Source organism: Carya illinoinensis, chromosome 6, assembly GCF_018687715.1.
Source record: "Carya illinoinensis cultivar Pawnee chromosome 6, C.illinoinensisPawnee_v1, whole genome shotgun sequence".
NCBI classification, from domain to species: Eukaryota; Viridiplantae; Streptophyta; class Magnoliopsida; order Fagales; family Juglandaceae; genus Carya; species Carya illinoinensis.
The window spans coordinates 27,183,923-27,206,377 of NC_056757.1; the positions used below are offsets into that span (position 1 = coordinate 27,183,923).

Sequence of the window (22,455 nt, forward strand, 5' to 3'; positions counted from 1 at the left end):
ATATTGTTTTAAAGAAATTGTATGCTATTGGAATACAAATTGGGCTGTTCAGTTTTGGGATATATATGGCATAACTATTTTGCTATAGCATGGCTAAGGCTATAACAAACTCTATTCCTAGAGAAAGCAACTGCAGGATTTGCAATAGCATAGCTATAATGATAGGTATATTAATTCCATGGGAATATCAACAAAGGGGTTGGCATTTTCCTTCCATACACATCACATAGGTTAATTTTCCCCCCTTTAAATCTGTATATGCTGACAACAATAAATTATGTACAAGAGTGCTGTAATTAATTAGTATAGAAGCTTCCCACCCCATTATATCATTCACAAAAGAAGTCTACTCTTTGCTGACATAGTTCTTTTTTGTAATTATCAAGAAATCATTTACCAACTTGCTGTGTGGAATCAGGGACTGAAATCAGATTGTATTGTCAAACAATGTCAGCAGGAAGTCATATTAATTATTTTAGTAAACTGTCATATATGGTCTTGTAAGTTATCATAAATGTTGTTGGAGAGAGAATATATATATTTCCTCGTATATCTAGATTTGAGTTGCAAACACCTATAAGGTTCATGGCCTTTAACTAATTGGTTAATATATATGTTGGTAGATTATATATATCAAATGATGGTTATATATGTTGCAAAGGTTATTATGGAAGTCAATTTGAGTGTGATCATATTTTGGAGATAATGTTCAGCAGATATTTGGTTGCATTGTTGAGATATATGTATTTTAACAGGTTTAATCACTACCATTCATCATGACAACTAGCTGATTTGTTTTCACCAGTGATCATTGGTGAATACAAGCTGTTATATAGTACCAGTTGGTGATTCAACAGGTTTTATCACAATTCAAGTTGAAAGATGGGTCGTCATGGTATATAATGTACTACCCACAAAATGAATTGGTGGAAAAATGGAATTCCCTGTAACTATTTTAGATAGGTGCTGGTCAAAAATTTTTTCTCCCTACCAAGCCACTGATGGTAACAGAACTGGTTGCATGTCATTATATTTTCACTAATGGCCACCATACGAAATCATCAGATAAAAGCAATTCTCAACACAATTGCATGGTTGCTAAACCGATTTATATATAGAGGAAAACAAATATTGCCACACCAAATTGTCGTGGCAAAAGAAAGTTATTCCCACTAAAAATTATTTTGGCGGGTAAATTATCAATACTCATGAATTATATGCCACGAGTCTGTCGCCAACGAAAGTGATGGAAAAAGGTTTGTTGTCACATAACCTGTTCTTTTTTTGTCACTAATTATTTACATGTAAATGCCTAATTGCCACCACACGATATCTAGGTAAGCTACTTTTGTCACATCCACAACACATGGATAATGAATGGAAACTGGTGGAATATAGATTATTCCAACTAGTACTGAGGTTAATAAAATTAAATTATTACCAGATTAAGTCATCCCCAAAGACTCATAGTCACTACTTATGGAGTGGTAAATAACTTTATATGACTAAACGTGTCACCAAAGGTCTAATGGCTAATGCTGTTTTTTGGACTGTAAGTGTGGTGACAAACCATGTATGTTTCACCACTTAAGTCTAGTTGTGAACGGAGTTTGCCACGGAGGGCCACAAGTATTGTCACAACTTTTGGCCGTGGCAAAAGAACTTTTTTCCCACCAACCAATAGTTTTGGTAGATAAAATATTATTACCCATGAATTATATGCCATCAACGTGTCACCAAGAAAATTGGTGGAAGAAACTTTATTTTCACATAATACCCACTTATTTCGACCAAAATCCCTCACGGAAAAAGGCAGTATTTGTTGTAGTTTCCTAATTCTAACCTTAATCTCTATCACAATCTTATTTATGGTCTTTATCACTATTTTCATTTCTGCTCTTCTGATCATTATCCTTTTTCAACCTCTCTATGTGCTTATTTGTTGGTAAGATAGAATTCGTTCCAACATGCCCCCTCGATCTCAAGGGTAATTCATGGAAATTAAAATTGGGTCATAATTGACAGAGCCATGCAGTTGGTAGTGGTTTCGTAAAGGTAACAACCACTTGATCTTTGATTGTGATGAAGCATACCAACAACATGCCTCTAGAAATGTGGTCCTGAACAAAGTGCTAGTCAGTTTCAACGTGCTTTTTTCTGGCATGGAATAATGGATTTGCAATCATGTAGATTGCTCTGATGTTATCACGCCACAAGGTGGGGGGATCATGGGAATATCCAATTCAAGTAGTAAGGAGTGAAGCCAAAGTAGCTCAACGACAGTTTTTTCAATTGCTCTGTATTCGACTTCTGTGCTTGATCAAGATATCATGGCTTGCTTCTATGAACTCCAAGAGAGAGATTTTATCATATGAAGACACAATACCCACTCATAGAGTGTCGATTATAGGGACACCCAACCCGATCGGCATAAGAAAATGTTGTTAGTTGTAGGTTAGAGTTGTGGCGGATCAGTAGCCCATGATGTACAATGTTCTTCAGGTAGAGTATGATCCTTTTCACGACACTCCAATGTTCTATAGCTGGCCGATGCATATACTAACAGCATAGGAGAGATTAGGTCTAATGAAATAAAATTATTATAAAGAGCCGATGACACTACAATAGAGTATTTCATCGAAAAAAAAAAAAAAAAAACTCACCTTTGAACTGAGAGAGATTAGCAGTGGTGGACATAGGAAACAATACTGGTTTGACTTCTGGCATATTTATTTCCTAAGAATTTTTGCAATGTACTTTTACTGAGATAGAAATCGACCACAGGAATCTGAGACTGCCTCATTGCCCAATAAATAATGGATTGAGCCAAGATGTTTTCATGCAAAGTCATGTTCTAGACTTTAGCTGAGAGTTGTGAGAGCAACTGGATTTAGACTAGTGATCAAAATATCATCGACATAGATGAGTAGAAACATGAAATCCAATCCATTTTTATATATGAAAAGTGAAGTATCGGACTTTGAACCAACAAAGACTAGATCCAATAGTTTGCTGCTTAGGTGTGAGAATAGGCCCACTTGCAACTGATAAAATTCATAATGAGCTGGAAAGAAACAAGTCTCATTATCCATTAGGGCTTGAAAATCATCATTTATTGCCTTGGGCCATTCGGGATCTTTGACTACTGAAGAGAAGCAGGTTGGTTCGATGGTGTTGTCTTTCAATATTTTTTAACAGGGCTCGGTGAAGAGGGTAGCAGACTATGTCTTTAGGTAGTTGTTTATGTTTCTGAATGTTACTTTTGGAATGTGTTTGCATACTGTGGTGAAAAGTAGGAGGAGGAGCAAGTCCACATCAGGCACAAGTAAAGGGACTAAAGTAGCATCACATGGTTCAACTTGAGGCTCAGTTGAGTAATTTGAGGGTGGTAACAAAGGAGAAGTCACTTGTGGCATGGAAAGTTGTATGGAAGAAGGAAGTGATACAACTGATGAATGTCGTTGAGGCGGAAAAAAATGTGGAGTTTCAAAGGGAAAATGATTTTTATCGAAGATTACATTTCAAGAGATATAGATTAGACCAGTGGAGAGGTCGAGACAACAATAACCTTGTGTGCTATATTTGATGAAAACACAAAGGGCAAAGCGGTAATCAAGTTTGTGGCAGTTATAGGGGTGGATATATAGCCAAACAAGCACAACCAAATATTTTTTGAAAATTGTTATCCAATAGAGCTTTATATAAATGTTCAAGTGGAGTTTTGTGAGATGTTATAGGAGGGGGTAGGCGGTTGATGAGATAGCAAGCTACTTGAAAAGTCTCATCCTAATAGCAACATGGGACAATTGTGGCAGCCAGGTGAGGCCAGTTTCAACAATGTAACAATAACGGCATTCGACTGAGCCTTTTTGTTAATGAGTAAGGGGGCAAGCAAGGTGGAGGTTAATTTCAACAGAGAGAAAGTGTGAGTGTAAGGTTCAAAACTCTCCACCCCAATCTGATTGAACATGTTTTATTTTACATGAAAATGTAAGTTCCATTTGGGATTGAAAGAGAATGAAAGTGTGAAGGATATCTAATTTTTGTTTATTAAAAAAAAAAACCACATGAATTTAGAGAAGTCATCATCAACGCAAAGGTAATATTAATTTCCATGCATAGACTCTATTTGGGCAAGACACCATACATCAATAAAAAATTACTCAGAATGACTCAAGGACATTAAAGTGATAGAGGAAAAGGGAGTTTGTGACTGTAGCTCATAAGTAATGTGAGATGTGGCTCCATTGTTAGGATACCAGGAGGAGTTTACAGCTAGGTGAGAGGTAGCAACATAAATTTGAGAAGATAATGTAGCCTGAAAAGCCTGGTCAATTTTATGACAACAAGCAACTACAAGGTGACCAACTTTATTGTGAAGTAGGCAATGTGGGTGAAGACCAGAGCTTGAAGGTGACATGGTTTGCTGGCTAGAAGGAAGGTTCTCACGACCATGCCCCCTACCGCGATATCATCCATTACGATTATTGTTAAAGTTGTAGTTGTGGTTCTGAAGAGGTCTACTGGTGGCAATCTTGGCAGACGGGACAGCAAAATCTGTTGAGGTAGAGTGTTGTTCCAATTGTAGTTGATGGGTTAAAAGGTGTCCATAGAGATCATTTTGACATGGGATCTACTCAGGTGGTGACTGAGGTAACAAGAGAGTCATAATTGGGAGAAAGACTAACAAGTATGTAGGTGATAATTTATGAATCATCAAGAGGACAACTGATGGTAGAGAGGATATCAGACAACTACTTAATTTTCGTGAAGTAGTTTGCAATAGAGAGTGAGCATTCCTTTAAGGTGGAGAGCCAAAAACACATGCTCATAATACTAGTAGAGGAAGTGGATGAGAACATCCTTTTTACAAACCTCACGAGACACGTGGAGGCAATAAGAACTAGTGAGAGAATTTAGTAGGCACACGTATAGAGGCAATATCATCTTCAAACTTTATATTATGATGAGACCTAGTTAATGCGGCCTGCTCTGTATACCCACAAAATTATTTTTACAATAAAATAATTTAATGTACCATCACTCACATCTAGCCACATCGATATGTGGGGTTTACTTTTATAAGATCTTTCTATGAACTTAGTACTTTTCTTAAAAATATCAAAAGAGTACCATTTCATAAATATAATTACCGAGGGCATGCATTATGCTTAACATGAAACTTATTATGCCAGCTAGAGCCTAGCAAGAAGGAAAGCATATTGAAGATTTATTAGCGAAATGGACAAGCGGGCCTGGGCGCACCACCAGCTAGCTAGCCCATGCACTGCTAGACGTGCAGCCCCACAGCCAACGTGCACGCACATTAGCCCTTGTGAAAATAAAATCAAGGGATTCACTTATATATTTAGAAGTTTTTTTTTTTATTTTCTCGGATATATACTTAGAAGTTAATTCTGAAACTCCCTCTTCGAAAAAACAATACTCATTATTTCAAAATTTATTATTAGGATTCGTTCCATATTATATAGTTTTGATATCATGTCTTGCATTGAGAAATAAGGCAGAAAGTATCGATCAATCAAACTAATTAATTGATCGGTCAAAAAGTTGGTTGGCCGGTTCGTACGTATACGTGGTACTTAATTACTTGCCTTGAGCAACATATAATTAAGCAGGTCAAAGACATTAATTAGGCAGGCTCATGAATAGAAAATATTATATGCCCTCCACTTCATTTATAAGAGTTTCACTGGCCCAAAATTCGACTCTATATGGTGAGAATTGGGTCCCAATAATTAATATAAGTCCAACAATATTATTATTAGCCAGCAGACATCTTGAATTTAAATCTGTTTAAATTTTTAGAATAAGTAATGATTTTACAAACATCTCATGCATTGTGGCCGGAAGAATATCTATCTTTTTCTAATCATGCATTGCCTTTCTTCCTTCTTTAGCTTCTTAATTCAAAGGTACAACCTGCCCCATCTAGATGCAAAAAGTACACATATTGGTTTGGATTTAAAGATAAGATGAGATGATTTTAGATGAAAGATAAAAATTAAATTAAATATTATTATAATATTATTTTTAATATTATTATTATTTTAAGATTTAAAAAAATTAAATTAAGACTTAGAAAAGTTGAATTGTTTATTATATCTTATATAAAAATTTGATAAAATTATAATAATAAGATTAAATCGGATGAGATGAAACACTTTTCAGATTCAAATGGGATAACACCCCTCCCCAGCCATCCCTCTTTCTGGCATTTTTTAATGTGCATCCGATTGACTAGTGGCTGGGAGAATCCATTTTTTCATGTCATTGAGCTTAAAATATGAAAAATGAACGTAATTAATGTAATATATATGTGCTCGATCGCATAAAATAATGTAAGGGTTCGTCGCAGGTGCAAACTCGTAACGTAACAATCGAAATGATTGTCCCATTTTATATAGTTAGGCACTAATGGGCATCGTCAACAACGTCAAGGTTGACATTTTAAGCTAGCTAGCTAGCGAGGGGACGTCTATGGTTCTAAGCCGTTTTACACGTAGAGCGGATGATGAGCTAGAGTACTACAGCTTCATATACTACGTACGTACTACGTACAAATTATATAATAACACACACCAATTTAACAGTATTTAATGAAAGACGTTCCACAACCACCATCGCAGAAGATTATAAAATTCACTCTCTTGATATCGGAGCAGAAGAAGACAAGCTAGCTAGCAGCTTAATTGCAGATACCAAAAAGATTTAGAGCAACTCAAAATTTAGAACACTAGATAGAAGTTCTTTTTATTATATAAAGTACGTAGTTACTACATTTCTTTTGAAAATTAAGGGGATCTAGCATGGAGCTAGCCTCCCAATGTTGGCGCGCGCACATTGTCCGGGCCGGCCTAGTGCCCGCCAATATCCATAGCTACAGAGAAAGATTAAGCTGATAGGAACTTTATAAAGGTGCAGAGAATGATAAAAGTACTAGCTAGTACGGTCTTTATTGCGAAAGTAAACTTCTGATAATGGCCGCTTGAGCGCTGTCAGTGTCTGTTGTAGCCAAAAGGTCGGACAAGCGGTCGCTTAGGTCATCCACTTCTCTGTGTAAGCTTCTGATATAGTTGCAGGTCTCCTGCAAAACCTTGGAAGCCGATACCTGCTGGCCCAAAGCATATATATATTCATGATGTAAGCAAAAGATCGATAAGTTTCTCCAAGGTAAAAGTTTGTATCCCTGTTCATACCTCAACTAGTGGCCCGAGAATGAGGCTCAACACAAATGAAGGCCTCACGTAATGTATAGTGTGTGTGTGTGTGAGAGAGAGAGAGAGAGAGAGAGAGAGTATACCGTGTCAGAGGGCCTATTGCGGATCTCAGGGATAAGTTGCTGTAACTTAGAAACAAGATCGGCGATCTGCTCATCAGTGATATTCCTGGAAGAACCTGTCTGCTGCCTGGAACGGGATCTTCTGCTAGACATTGTTAGCTTTGGGAGGTGTCAGAAACGACAGTCAGAGAGACAAATGGTGAAGGGTTTGTCAGAGTAACCAAGGTGGAGGGATGGAGAGACTGATACTGAGGGCACTTAAAAGCTATCGAGGAGTTGGGGAAAAGAGGATTATTTGAGTTGACTGAGAGAGAGATCTATAAGGGAGCTGCCATCAACAAAACTAGCTAGAGTAGTGGTGTTGGCCGAGGTGAAGAGGACAAGCGCATGGGAGAAAGAAGTGGGCTATATATATATATATATATATATATATGCGCGCGCGTCAAAGAGAGAGTGGAGAGAGCTGGCAGAAGCAGCCATACCGTCCTTGCTAATTGTGTCCCCAAACTGGGTGCTTAGATTGAGTAAGAGTACTGGGTAAAAGAAATGTGCTTGGCATGTTTATGGTCAGCCCAACGACGCGGGACCTCTATGTGTCAGTCGTAGCACGCAAGCCCATGTTCTCACTTCTCACACTCCGTCCTGCCATTTGATTTTTTTATTTCTTTCTTTACTAGCTTGGATTTTGTTTTCTACTGTGTCTACTGTTCCAACAAATCTATAATTTCAACGTGCTTTTTGAGACACCGACTTCACCATTCAATTAATTATCACGGTCAAGGGAAATATATATATATATATATAGTGAATATACGTATATTGTCTTAAAAAAAATAGATAAATATTTTCTTAATATTAAAACACTATATTTTAAAAAAAAAAATTCACAAAACTTACACATTTTAAAATTACATTTATCATTACTTATTTTCAACTTTGTAATGGATTCCATAATAAGTTATGTATCGACATACTTGTAAGTAACAATTTTCTTTACAATCAGTTAGATTATTTACTATTTATAAGTTAAGTAATACTATATATCACATTATTATCGTATTTTCATCTCATTATATAATATGTGACATATTTCTCACTATTAGATGATATAAAAATATTATCTAATAGTAATAAATATACCATATTTTATATAGTAAGATAATAATATAGTGTATATAATTTTTCTTATAAGTTGGGGTGTACATAAATTATTTATTGTAGCATTCACTACTGATATTAGAAAACAATAAGATACCATTAATTAGTTTCACATGCAAACTATATGAAAGATTTCCACATTGATTATATATGTCAACAAATTAATTTGTTCTTTTACAACATAAAAAAGAAAAATAGTTATTAGATCATAAAATAAAATTTAAAAACTGAAATAACTAGAAGAGATTAGTTGGATATATATAATTAATAAAACAAAATAACAATGATTATTTCATCTATTTTCTTTACTGCTATACGAGTAATGCTGTTTATCATCTCAATTTTCATCATCTTTTTTTACTGATAAATAAATATTTTTACCGATATATATATAGCTAGTACTGGCTAGAGCAATTGGAGCACTCCCAATAGATGCTCTATAATACAATTTTCTTTCAAATATAAATAAATTCTCTCAAAAGTGTCTTTCAATAGATCTTATATTCTATCATTCATTTTACATTTTGCACAAAAGCTCATTAGATGAGGATGGAACTATTCATCATTGTAAATATTTTAAATTAATTTCTTTCTAGTGCATGCTATTGATTTTTTATTAGAGAAAAAATATTAAAATATATAATATTTAAATAATATAAAAAAAATAAATAAATTAATGTACGATATATTATAAAAATTATTATGTAAATAAAAAAATTAATGAAGTATTTTAAAGAATATAACGAAGAAATCATTAAGAATGCTATTAGTAGACTCCGAGGAAGGTTGGAAGCAGCAAAAATGGCTGCCAAAATTTGAGTGATCAAGATCAGACGACATTGTTGACCAGTCATATATATATATATATATATGTATGTGTGTATGATCCCCAATGCTGGATTGGAATCGTACGTTCAAGACTCGAAGTCTACACCTCATCAGAAAGGTCACCGCAGCGTGTTACACCGAATCCCCATTTCGTGGGCATGCATGTCTGTGTTCCTCACTTTAATTTTCTCAATACCCAACGTTTCTTTAGGAGTGAAACAAGGCGGTAATTTAAATCTCCCTAAATTTTCCAACTTCTTTCTCATTTTAGTCAAACTCAATACCCTAATTATAATTATCTCCCCAGCCATCCACTCCATGACATATGCACACAATATTATATAGAAAAATAATTTAATCATTTCAATAAAAATAAACTTACGAAACACGTTTAATGCAATAGATTATAAAATTATTTTTATTATAAAATAAATCTAACATTTCGTATGAAGTCATATGACACATTTAACGTATCACTTCTTTATTTTATATATTATAAATCAAAGTAGTGGGATTTTGATTTCCCAAATGGTAGTAGTATTATATTGTATTTTCAGTTTGAACTGCAGTATCGAAAATGTTGGACGTTACATGTTTGCACGTGAAAAGGATATATCTCAATCTTTCCCGGCGAGATTCCTGGTATTCAAGTCACTTTGTCGACGCAATATTGTCATAACCGAGACGACTTACTTTGGATCTGTTCTTATATATCTGCCCTAGATAGCTGGGTACTGGTGAATTCACCACAGCCGTCCACCGTTAATTAAGCAGATCGATCATCATCAAGGGCTTCATATGATCAATTACATGACATTATATATATACATATACATATACATATAATTATTTGACAAAATTATAACAATTAGGATGAAGAAGAAGCAAAATTGTAATTACTTGGTGTGAAATTAAATATTTATGTATGTAGGCGTATCAAAGAATATTGAGGTACAGTTTGGATAGTGATATGGGATGAAGTAGTTTTATTTTTTTTTTAATACACAATCGGTGGGGGTTTTCAAACCCAAGTTTTTCATTTGAAAAACTGGATCATATGCCATTAGTCCATTAGGCTTTTGAATGAGATCATTTTAAATGAAAGTTAAATAAAATATTGTAAAAATATTAATTTTTAATATTATTATTATTTTAAAATTTCAAAACATTGAATTGTTTATTATATTATGTATGAAAATTTGAAAAAGTTGTAATGATAAAACAAGATGAGATAAAACATTTTTGCTATCCAAATAGAGCCTAACAAAGTTGCTTGACAAATTAATATGGACGTTCAATTTCACTTGTAAAATTAATTTGACATCTTACATCAACACATATCAATTTGTAAAATTATTATTACATTTTTTTATAGACCTAGGGTCTATTTGGGGATTGCGTTAGGAGTTTTAAAAAGTACTTAAAAAGTTTTAAAAGCTCCTTAAAGAAAAAATTAAGTTGTTTGGGTATTACATATTAAAGTACTTTTTAATCTCAATGAGATAAAAAATGCATTTGAAAAAAAAAAATCATTTTGCTGCTTTTTCACAAACGTGATTTTTTAGATAATCCATAATATAGTTTAAATTTTAAAAAGACTGTCAATTGGCAAAAATATCCATACAACTTTTAAAATTTTAAGGATATGGTCATAATTTTTAAAAAATCAAATGATCGTCATTTCTACCACAAAAAATAATTTTTTAATTTATTTTAAAAAAATTAATATGTTTAGAAGTGCTTTAAGCATATGATTACTAAATAGTAAATAAATTTTTAAATAATAGAATTTATTACTTAAACTATAAGTTATAAGTCATAAAATTATAAATTATATTTTTCACTCCGATCTCAAACATGCACCTAATATACCAATGTACCAATGGATGATAGCCAAGTACTACTTATCCAGATTAATGAAACTAGAAATAAAACCAAGCATTAAGGCCTCGTTGGGTTAACAGGTGAGATAATACAAAACGAGATGAGAAATTTATACATAGTAATGAGATAATTTATGAATAGTAATAAAATTATTTTAAATTAATATTTTTATGAGATTTTAGAAAAGAAGAAAGAAAAAATTGTACAAAAAAATTATAAAATTAAAAGAGGGTTAGAATATAATTTTTATTTTGAGATTTAAAAAGGTTGAATTAATTTTTGTGTTTTGTTTAAAATTTTAGAGAAGTTATAATAATTAGATTAAAAAAAAGTTAAAATTTAAAATTAAAAAAAATATATTTATATTTAAATTATAATTAAATATTAAAATGAGATACGAGTTGATTTTAAAAGTCAAGCGATAAGGCATCGAGTAGGTATGAGTAGTGAGTACCCAAGTACAGATTAGTTTAATAAATTAAAATTTTCAGAACGTACAGACATTGAGAAGGGTGTACAATATTGTTGAAGTAGAAAATTAATAACATAATCAAAGACTTGAATTAATGAAGTTTCAACAAAGACAAGCTAGCTATAGTAGCTAGCATGCATGCATGCATGATATAGCTATTAATTATATATCGTTTACTATCTAGTAGTACCACTCCATGTATACGTTGTCGTTGTCGTTGTCGTTAATTTATATCATGATTGCCTGTACATTAATGTAGAACTAGAAAATTAATAACATAGTCAAAGACTGGAATTAATGAAGTTTCAACGAAGACAAGCTTAGCTTGTCTTCACATGCATTCAAATATGTATTAATTATATATCGTTTACTAAGTAGTAGTACTCCATGTGTACGTGTTGAATCGAGGCCAGATTATATATGTACGTGCGTTGTCGTTTATACAATCGCCTTCCACTAATTAATTATTATATTATAATTGTACCTAATAAATAAATAGCTCAGCCTACATGATTTTTATCATTTCTTTTTTAAAAGATATTTATAGAAATAATGTAATCCTATTATTGTAAGTCTTGTATTCACGTTGTCGGGGCTGCGCGCAGGATGTCAAATAAAGCCTCTAATTATATACCTTATGGCGAAAAAATAATCATAATTAATAATAATAAGAAAAAGTTCATGTCTAGTAGTACTATATATACCAAACCCCGTTAATTACATTTAGAGAATCGGCCCATTCTGGGTGTGTTTCACGACCATGACCAGTTTGATCAATATATAATATATAGCTAGTACGTACAATCTACACCGCTTAGAAATTAAATTAAAATAAATTTAATAATGGTCACTATCTTAATTACCAATTTATATATATACATATAGTATATATTTTAAGAACGTGTTCCACGATCTACTAAAGCTCTCTATATATCTTTAACAAATAAAGATGGTAGCCCAACGTGCCTTATGCACCTCCGATGTAGACTGATTTGGGTACTAGAATATTTTGAGAATAATCTATTATTATTTATTATTTTATTCTTACTTTTCACATTATTTTTATTACTTTTTATTATTATTTATTACTATTTACAAAATATTTAATATAATCTCACTACTCAATCGCAACCAAGTTTGTAATATGTGAAAAGAGTTATCTCCTAAAAGTTTGAGAATGTATCATTTGCCATTATACGCTCTTATCATGTATATAGGTGTTGTAGATTATCGATAAGAGCATTGACATTGAATTAGTCATCCTAATCTTTAAAATTGAAAGAATTTGTAATTTTTTAACTTTTAACTAAATACTTAACACTTAAAATCTATATTAGATTAATCATCACATTCTCTATAATAATACAATATTATTATTTTTTATTATTTATATTTCTTTAATTAATTTCTATTTTTTAATTACTTTTTTATTTTATTTTTAATTATAGAGAAAACCCACGGCAATTATTAAACCAAAAGAAAAAGTGTAAACTTGGAACGAAAGTCAAAGCTTATTAAGATTCGGACTCGAATTTGCTTCAACGCTAGTGGAGGTGTTTTTCTTCTTTCTTGGCTGTTTTATCGGGTATCAAAATATTGAAGCAAATTCCCATAAATATAATTTTAAAAAAATACATTTAAATTTGCTACAGTACTTTTCATATTTAGAAAGAAAAATAAATTTATTATAGTTCATATTTTGGATGAAAACAGTTTGGCTAATTTAATTTAGAGCAAATGTGGATAATATTTGTTAAATTTGATTATGAAAATACATTTAGCTAATCCAATGCCAATACTTAAGTATTGGCGATAGGTTTAACCCTCTAGAATGTTTTTATTAATTTGTATCTTTGATATGATAACCATCCCGGAGATGTTGGATATATGCCAACCATTTGATTTGATCATCTTACCCATCATATATATTTGGTGGCTACAAAATGGAGTCATATTGGTTTATAAGATCTAGACGACTCTTCATTTTGCCTTTATTCTGATTCTATTCTGATTATCGGTCTGGCCTTTAGGATGGACCCGTTTCCTACTAAGGACTCTCCAATAAATATATATATATATATATGTGTGTATGTGTGTGTGTGTTGGGGGGGGGGAGGAGGGGGGGGTATAAGACAAGACGAATTAGATAGTATCCATTAATATAAAATAACGGATATCTTATTCCTTTTATTTGTCTGCTAGATCATTTTCAATGAGCAATATATCTCCTATATTTTATACTAAATAAATATCATCTATTTTCACTTGAAATTGGCATTTAAAGATGGTTACATTAAATGCCAATTAACATGAAAGTTATAGAGGTATCAAAGAAAGTGTACGTGCGAGTCAAATAACCTTAACTACAAGTTATATATATATATATATGGGGTCAATAATTTAAGTAATGTTAAAGGCAAAGAAATGACCAAGGCGCAAGATACTGTTAGATTCTTGAAGATGGAGGTCAAAGATAATCATAGAGAAAGAAATTAAGAGCATGTTTGGGGTTGCGGTAGAAAGTTTAAAAAGTACTTTAAAATTATGTAAAGTACTTAAATGATAAATTTTACCTGTTTGGTAATTTTATATTAAAGTGCTTTTAAATGAAAAAAAGCTAAAAAATTACGTTTCAACAAAAGCATCACTTTGATGCTTTTTGTCAGAAGTACTTTATAAAAACTAACTCCTATTTTTCCGTGGTATGCATATTACGAAATCATCCTCACTATTTTACCACAATCCCAAATTCGCCCTCCCCTTCTCTCTCTCTCTCTCTCTCTCTCTCTCTCTCTCTCTCTCTCTCTCTCTCTCTCTCTCTCTCTCTCTCTCTCTCTCTCTCTCTCTCTCTCTCTCTCTCGGCCTCCGAAGACCTTCACTTTCAAAAGCTTCACGCACCTTCGAGTCTTCAGCCACAGCACCTTCGAGTCTTCAGCCACCGCACCTTCAAGGTCCTACAATTTTCCTCTAGGAGTTTCTCATGGTATATAGCACGTCAGTTTACTAAATAGGTTGCAGTTGATGTTTTCTGGAAAGAAGTCTTGAGAATTGGTATTGGGGTTTTTAACTATGAGATAGAATTTCTCCAGCTGCATCGGATGGAACTGAAGCTTCCATTTTTTTTTTTTTTTAAACACAGAATAGGATGGCGCTGAATCGGTAATCTTGTTTTTTCATACGATTTGCTCTCCAGCTGAATCGGTACTCTTCGGTTGGAGATTTCTTGCATTTTTCATACGTTTGCTCTCTATCAATTTTGAATGGAGCTAAAACAGATTTATTGGAGCTAAAACAGAGTTCTTGAGTTCAAGCCATACGATGATGACGAGGATTATCTACCTCCTGGAAGCATGGAGGATGAAGAAGCAGAAAATTACTCAAGCATGCAACAATCGGAGATATCTAGTGAAAATGTTATTAATATTGAGCGTGATTATATTGCTATTTCACTTATACATGGTTGAAGTTATTTTTATTCCATTATAATTACTGAAAAATCTATTAGACTATTTTCGTAGTTATTTTATTATAATATTTTATTTCTATCAAGCATATACCCTTTTGTGTCATTTCTACCTCAAAAAGTGCTTTTTAAATTCGTTTCCAAACAAATCTAATATATTTGAAAGTACTTTAGACATACGGATCCCAAACAGTAAATAGCTTTTTAATAGTAGAGCTTATTACGTTAAGCTCTAAACTATAAGCCTTAAGCTAAAAGCAATATTTTCTACCACAACCCCAAACATGCACTAAGAAGAATGGAGAAATAAGAAGTCAATAAGTTAAGTTGAATAGAAGAATAAATCAACTCCTACCGACAGTTGGATCCGATTGAGTTTTTTTTTTTCTTTTAGAAGAGAATTTGTGAGATCCAAGCCGATAGAATTAATTAGTATAAAAGAATAGTTAGAAAACTTAGGTTTTGCCTATTATTGACTAAGTATTTGTATCACCAAGATTAATTGTCAACCCTCACTTTTTTCTATAGGCCGAAGAGTACTGTATATATATCCAGCGTTGCTTCCTTTCACCTAGACAGATTTTATGAAGAAAGCCAAACTTTCATTGATTCTTAGGATCCAACATTAGTATTAGCTTAGTTAGAAAAATGCCAATACATGGTAAATTTATAAGCTATTACGAGGTAAGATTTGGCTGGCATTTGCTTCGCCATAAGATATCTTGGTCATTAGGTAAAGTTCATTAAAATATTTGGACGTACGAAACTGTTCCACAATTATCTTATTTTAATATATTATGAGAAGGTTTAGTGAAACCACCACACTTTGTGTTGGTGAGTCTATGGTATTATATAGTTGCATTTACATGAGTATATATGGAAATTACATATAGAGATTGATTACAAATAAATGAGAGAAAATCAAGTAAATAAAGGAAAGAATAAGGCTACACTAATCACGGGTCAATGAAGACTATAAAAGGAAAGTCTTGTATTAGGGCAGAGGATCTTCATCCTCAACACCCCCCCGCAAGCTAAGTGTCGGATTGGAACGAACGTGAAGCTTGGAGCGAAAAAATTCAAAAAGAGGACGAGGAACACTTTTGGTGAAGATGTCAGCAACTTGGAGATGAGAGGGCACATATTGCGTGTGGAGTTTGCCAGCGACAACAAGTTCTCGAAGGAAATGGTAGTCCAGTTCAACATGCTTGGCCTGTTTGTGCGAAACAGGGTTGGAGCTCAAGAAGATGGCACTTTTGTTGTTGCATAAGAGAAGGGGCCGCTGAGGAAGAGGAACCTGGAGGTCATGAAGAAGATGTGTAAGCCAAAGAAGTTCAGCAGCAGTGTGTGCAAGGGCACGATACTCAGATTCGCAGCTGGAGCGAGAGACAATAGGTTGCTTCTTAACACTCCAAGAGACTAGATTGTCACCAAGATAAATAGAATAGCCAGAGGTAGAGCGACGAGTGTCAGGACAACCTGCCCAGTCAGCATCAGAGTAAGCAACTAGAGCACTAGGGGCAGCAGAGGAGCGAAAAGTAAGGCCAAAATGAAGAGTGCCTTTAATATAGCGAAGGATACGCTTAACAGCAAAAAAATGATCTTCAGTGGGAGCATGCAGAAATTGGCTAACAAAGTTGACAGCATGAGCAATATCAGGGCGCGTGATGGTCAAATATTGGAGAGCACCAACAAGAGACCGATAAAGTGTGGGGTCCGAAAACAGGGGACCATTAGCAGATAGATGCTGAGAAACAACCATGGGAGTGTGGACGGGTTCGCTGTCAAGTAACTGAGCTCGAGTAAGGATGTCCCGGGCATATTTCAGCTGACTAATAAAAAGACCATCTGCAGTTGATGAAGCTTCAAGACCAAGAAAGTAACTGAGAGAACCCAAATCTTTTATGGCAAACTCAAAATTGAGTTTACAAGTAAAACTGGTAAGAAGAGATGAGTTGTTGCCAGTAACAATAATATCATCAACATAAAGAAGCAAATAGATAATGTCAGAGTGCTTATAAAAGACAAAAAGTGAAGGGTCAGCACGGCTGCACAAGAAACCAATCTGTATGAGAAAAGTGCTGAAACGCTGGAACCAGGCACGAGGAGCTTGCTTGAGACCATAGAGGGCTTTCTTCAACTGACAAACATGATTAGGAAAACGTGGATCAATGTACCCAGGAGGTTGTTCCATATAAACGTTTTCAGTGATAGTGCCGTTAAGAAAAGCATTCTTAACATCAAGTTGACGAAGAGGCCATTTGTTGGTCACAGCAATGGAAAGTACAACACGAACAGTGGTGGCCTTGATAACAGGACTAAAAGTATCAGTATAGTCAAGACCAGGTACCTGTGTATAGCCCTTAGCAACAAGGCGAGCTTTGAGATGCTCAATGGAACCATCAGGTAGATATTTAGTCCGAAACACCCATTTGGAGCCCACAATGTTGGTGTTGGCAGGACGGGGAACCAAAATCCAGGTATGATTAGTTTGCAAGGCTTGGACTTCTTCATCCATGGCAGCAAGCCAGGCAGGATTCTTAGCGGCAGATTTAAATCCTTTAGGCTCAGTAGAGACAAGAAGAGCAGAAAGAAGTCCAGAGGATGCCAAGACACCAAGGTTTGCCGGGTGGCAGGTCTTAAAAATACCAGCTTTAGCTCGTGTGATCATTGGATGAGAGCCCAATGGAAAAACAGGAGCAAGAACATCTTGTGGAACAGGAGATGGCGAGCAAGAAGCCGGGGGTGGTGAAGAAGGACCTGCAAAAGAATCAGTGACCTGCAAAGACTCATCCACAGGATCAGTACAAAGAGCACACTGGGTAGATTCAGAAAAAGTAATGTGTGGAGAATGGTGATCAGGGGAAGAGGGAGGGAGGTCTATCTGGAGAAGACTAGGTTCCAAGAAATTAGAAAATTGGAGAGAGGAAAGGGGTTGAGCCTGGGAGGTGGTAATGAAGGGGAAATAATTTTCATCAAATTGGGCACATCGAGTGATATATAGCCTAGAAGTGATGGGGTCAAGGCAACGAAACCCTTTATGAGAGGGATGGTATCCCAAAAAAATACAAGGAATACTGTGAGGAGAAAGTTTGTTAGGCATGTAATCACGTAGACAAGGATAAACACGACAGCCAAAGGGATGAAAATTTTCATAATTGGGAGAGGAGCCATATAAGAGTTCAAACGGGGACTTACCTCCAAGAAGTGGTGTGGGCAAACGGTTGATGATGTAAGCTGCAGTGCTGAAGGCGTCAACCCAGAAACGAGGTGAAAGATGAGAGTGAAAAAGGAGGGCCAAGCCGGTCTCAGTGACATGGCGGTGTTTGCGTTCGGCGCGGCCATTTTGGGCGGGTGTATATGGACAAGAAATTTGATGATGAATGCCAGAAGTACGTAGATGAGCTTTGAAGCAAGTGCTAGTAAATTCACCTCCACCATCACTTTGAAAAACTTTGATATGAGTAGAATATTGATTTTCAACAAATTTTTGAAATTGGGTGAAAATCTCGTAAAAATCATATTTGAATTTCAAAGGATAAAGCCAAGTGAAACGCGAATAATCATCAATAAAGAGAACGTAATAGATAAATCCCGAATTTGATTTTACGGGGGAAGGACCCCATATATCACAATGAATGAGATCGAGTACATGAGACGATCTATGTTCGTTACGGGAATAAGGCAAACGATGACTTTTTGCAAGTTGACAGGTACTACACAAAGTTGGAGAGGGCAATAAAGAAGTGAGATAAAGATGTCCTTGTTTATTCAAAAAAGAAATGATAGAGTGATTTACATGTCCTAGGCGAGCATGCCATAAATCATAGGAAGCATGTAAAGATTTATTTTTAAGGACAGAAATAAAAGCAGAGTTGCCACGTTCCAACACATATAAGCCGCCATCTTTCTTAACGGTTGCCACCACCCTTCCTGTTTGACGATTCTGAACAGTGAAAAAATTATTAGTAAATGTAATGGACAAAGGGAAATCAGACGTTAATTTACTAATGGAAAGAAGATTTTTAGTGAGATGAGGAACAGCCAAAACATCTAATAAATGAATATTTTGGGCGAGAGAGAGAGTACCGGTATGGGTAATAGGTAATGAGGCACCATTTCCCACAATTACTGAGTCCTTACCCGTGTACTGAGTGGGCTGATCCAAAAGGGCTGGATCATTGGTCATGTGGGCCGAAGCCCCTGTGTCCAAGAACCAATCAGATGCATCGGTTCCATTAACAGAGCAGGCGTTGAAAGCTTCGGCCAGATGAGCATGGGAATCGCTGGGTTCACTCCGGGTGTAGTGCTGATGACAACGATCAGCGTAGTGTCCATCTCGGCGGCAAATTTGACAGCGAGGAGGATGCCGGCCTGGGCCAAAGGTGGATCAGCCACTGTTTCCAGAGTTACGTCCATGGCCACTGGTTCGGCCATGGGAATTTCGGCCATGGGTGTTCCGATCGGGGCCATGATTTGCAACAAGGAAAGCTGCAGTTGGAGGTGCAGAAGACTCCAGTGACTTCTGGAAGAGCTCAAAGCTCTCAGCTTTGGAAACTAAATCTGCAAAACAGGGGAGAGGAGTGAGAGCCATTTGTGCGGTGGAGAAACTCGAGAAGTTGGCGCCGAGACCACGGAGGAACCAGTGCACCTTATCGGTGCTATCAATCGACTGACCAATTGCATGAAGTTGGTCACAGATGGCTTTGAAGGCTCGGGCGTAGAGAGTAACAGATCGGGTGCCACGTTTCATCAGTTGGAGATCTTCTTTGAGGCGAATTTCACGTGCTTTCGATCGATGACTGAAAGTGTTTTCCAAGGCCAACCAGACCTCACGGGCAGTAGAGAGACCAACAACCTCAGACATGGCCTCCTCGGTGAGAGAAGAAAGAAGGAGACTAAGTAGGCGTTGGTCAGCAGCTTTCCATGCCAAGTGTTTGTCATTTGGTGTGTGAGAATCGGCAGGATCAAATTTGGGTGGGGGAAGAATGGTGCCATCAACATAACCTATCAATTCTTGGCTTTCAAGAAGGGGAAGAAGTTGGCTTTTCCATAGGAGATAGTTGGTGGAAGAGAGTTTGATGGTGACCATGTGAATTAAGGTGTTGAAAGGGAGGAAGGTGGGGAAGGTTTCGGTAGCCATCAAACAAGAATGATGGATAGAGGATGTTAATCCGGTTTGGCTCGTGATACCATGAGAAGGTTTAGTGAAACCACCACACTTTGTGTTGGTGAGTCTATGGTATTATATAGTTGCATTTACATGAGTATATATGGAAATTACATATAGAGATTGATTACAAATAAATGAGAGAAAATCAAGTAAATAAAGGAAAGAATAAGGCTACACTAATCACGGGTCAATGAAGACTATAAAAGGAAAGTCTTGTATTAGGGCAGAGGATCTTCATCCTCAACATATTATTTTTCTCTCTCTTGTCTGCCTCCCGAACGTACAGTAACTTCTCCCCTATCTAGGAAATTTTGAAAATGAAAATATAAGAGTATTTAAAAACTAAATAAAAAAGAATATTTTATTATTATATATAGCGAAATAGTAAAATGGCTAATCCAATAATGTGGGATTCAAACTTTAAGTGGTTACTCAAAAAGTGCCGCACTTTGTCCAAGAATGCGGGAAATGAAAGTACTTATATTTATGTTAATTATATACCCATAACTTAATATTAATTAATAAATACTCTTTTCACATAGTGCAATATACTTATTAAATCATGAGGCGCGTAAGCCACTTTAGGTCTCTTGAATCCTTGATGATTTCAAAGGAATCCATTAATTCTTAATTAAATAGGAATATTATTGATAATTTTTATTTATAAAAAGATATGAAAATCACTTCATATATAACTTGGACCATATATATCATGATCAAACTAATTGACCAATCGAGAATACTTTTACCAAAATCATGAAGCACATTTTCTAAAAACTAATTGTACAAACAAAATATTCATGAAAATATTTGAAGAGAGATCGATCGTGTGGCCGGCGGGGGGTGAATTAATTAAGCACGTACGTTGATTTATAATTAAATTAATAAAAAATACTTCCTAGCTAGATTTTTCGAAACAAGATCAAGCCGTCATCTGATCACCTTTTGTTTTGATTATATGTGAAGTAATACTAATTAATCCTTTAATTAACAGCTAGCTAATCTTCAACAAAAAAAAAAAAGGAAATAGATCACATCAATAATCACATACAACGTATTGTAACCTACATATATATATATATATATAGTATGCAAAGAACTGAGCAAATGTCATGCATGCAATGATGAAGGTGTAGCAGTACTAGCTGCATGCTTCGTGCATGGTTAATTAATTTCACGTACGTAGCTACGTTAATTACGTGTACTCGTACTCAGTGTACGTGAAAACCGTTGGCGTTGTGTTGCACAATACGTGCGTAGGAATGTGGTGGTGCTCTTTCGGTCGATGACTTGAGGGAGGGGAAGGGCATGCAAAAGCACGCACCGACAAATTAACCAAATAAATAATGATCATTGGGTGTTTGATAAAAATCAAACTTAACTTTAATTAATTTTTCAAAGTTTCCACCCATGGGCACCGCCATGTTTGACAACCAGATTCACCACCATTTTTGTCTCCCTTTTACCAGGAGCCTCATCATCATATAATTCCTATACGAGGTGGGAAATTAGGAAGTCAAACGAAACTTTCCTTCAAAACTCGATCACTCCTTTACAAAGCAATCATCACAATAAATCGGATCGATCATCCGATCCACCGCGCGCTGGGCCGTTGTCTTCAAAGAGGAAAATTATCAAACCTATATTTCTAAAACACCTACGTATGATGTCATCACTTTATCATATATAATATTATGTCACGTAAATACCACATTAAATTGACATAACATGATCTTATCGATCAATTCTATGATCAGATCGATGAGAGTATCACGTATCTATACTCTAAAAATATGAAATAATTACCGATTCAAAATTACTTTCGAGCTAGGCCCCTATCTCAAGCCAAGAAAATAGGACTGACTTATGGAATTACTTCCTTAAATATACTTTTTTTTTTTCAGGTTCTTGCACAATTTGTATATTTTTTGTTATATATATATGTATGTATATGTATATATATTATTTGCCTAAAGACGTTATATATATATATATATATATACTAAGCTTAGTTTTTCATTACTTTCAATTTAGGACTATAGGGTACGTTCACTATAACATGGTTTTCAAGGTGCATCAATACCCTTTCATGAATGATCTTTTCTAGTACTCAAACGTCAATAGTACAGAAATTAGACATGTTTGCAGTTAGATCATCCCTCGAAAAAGTATTA

At 34.9% G+C, this 22,455-nt stretch overlaps 1 protein-coding gene across 2 annotated transcripts; it reads right to left on the reverse strand.

Moving 5' to 3' along the window:
• Positions 1-6,748: 6,748 nt before the first annotated feature.
• LOC122314072 (transcription factor PRE6-like) lies at positions 6,749-7,704 on the reverse strand. 2 transcript variants are annotated; one of them, XM_043129463.1, is made up of 2 exons: positions 7,325-7,704; positions 6,749-7,135 (listed from the first exon to the last, which is right to left on the reverse strand). In XM_043129463.1, exons 1-2 carry the CDS (start codon positions 7,454-7,456, stop codon positions 6,977-6,979), a joined length of 291 nt encoding a protein of 96 aa, XP_042985397.1. In that variant the 5' UTR covers positions 7,457-7,704; the 3' UTR covers positions 6,749-6,976. The 2 variants fall into 2 exon arrangements, with proteins under 2 accessions (XP_042985397.1, XP_042985398.1); XM_043129464.1 differs by having other exon boundaries at positions 6,749-7,132; positions 7,325-7,702.
• Between the last annotated feature and the right edge of the window lie 14,751 nt (positions 7,705-22,455).

Bases quoted from the DNA above. Each gene is read 5' to 3' on its own strand.
- LOC122314072 (XM_043129463.1), bottom strand. From the start codon at position 7,456: ATGTCTAGCAGAAGATCCCGTTCCAGGCAGCAGACAGGTTCTTCCAGG. The intron at 7,136-7,324 runs GTATACTCTCTC...GCTTTGGGCCAG, and splicing joins GCAATAGGCCCTCTGACACG to CAGGTATCGGCTTCCAAGGT.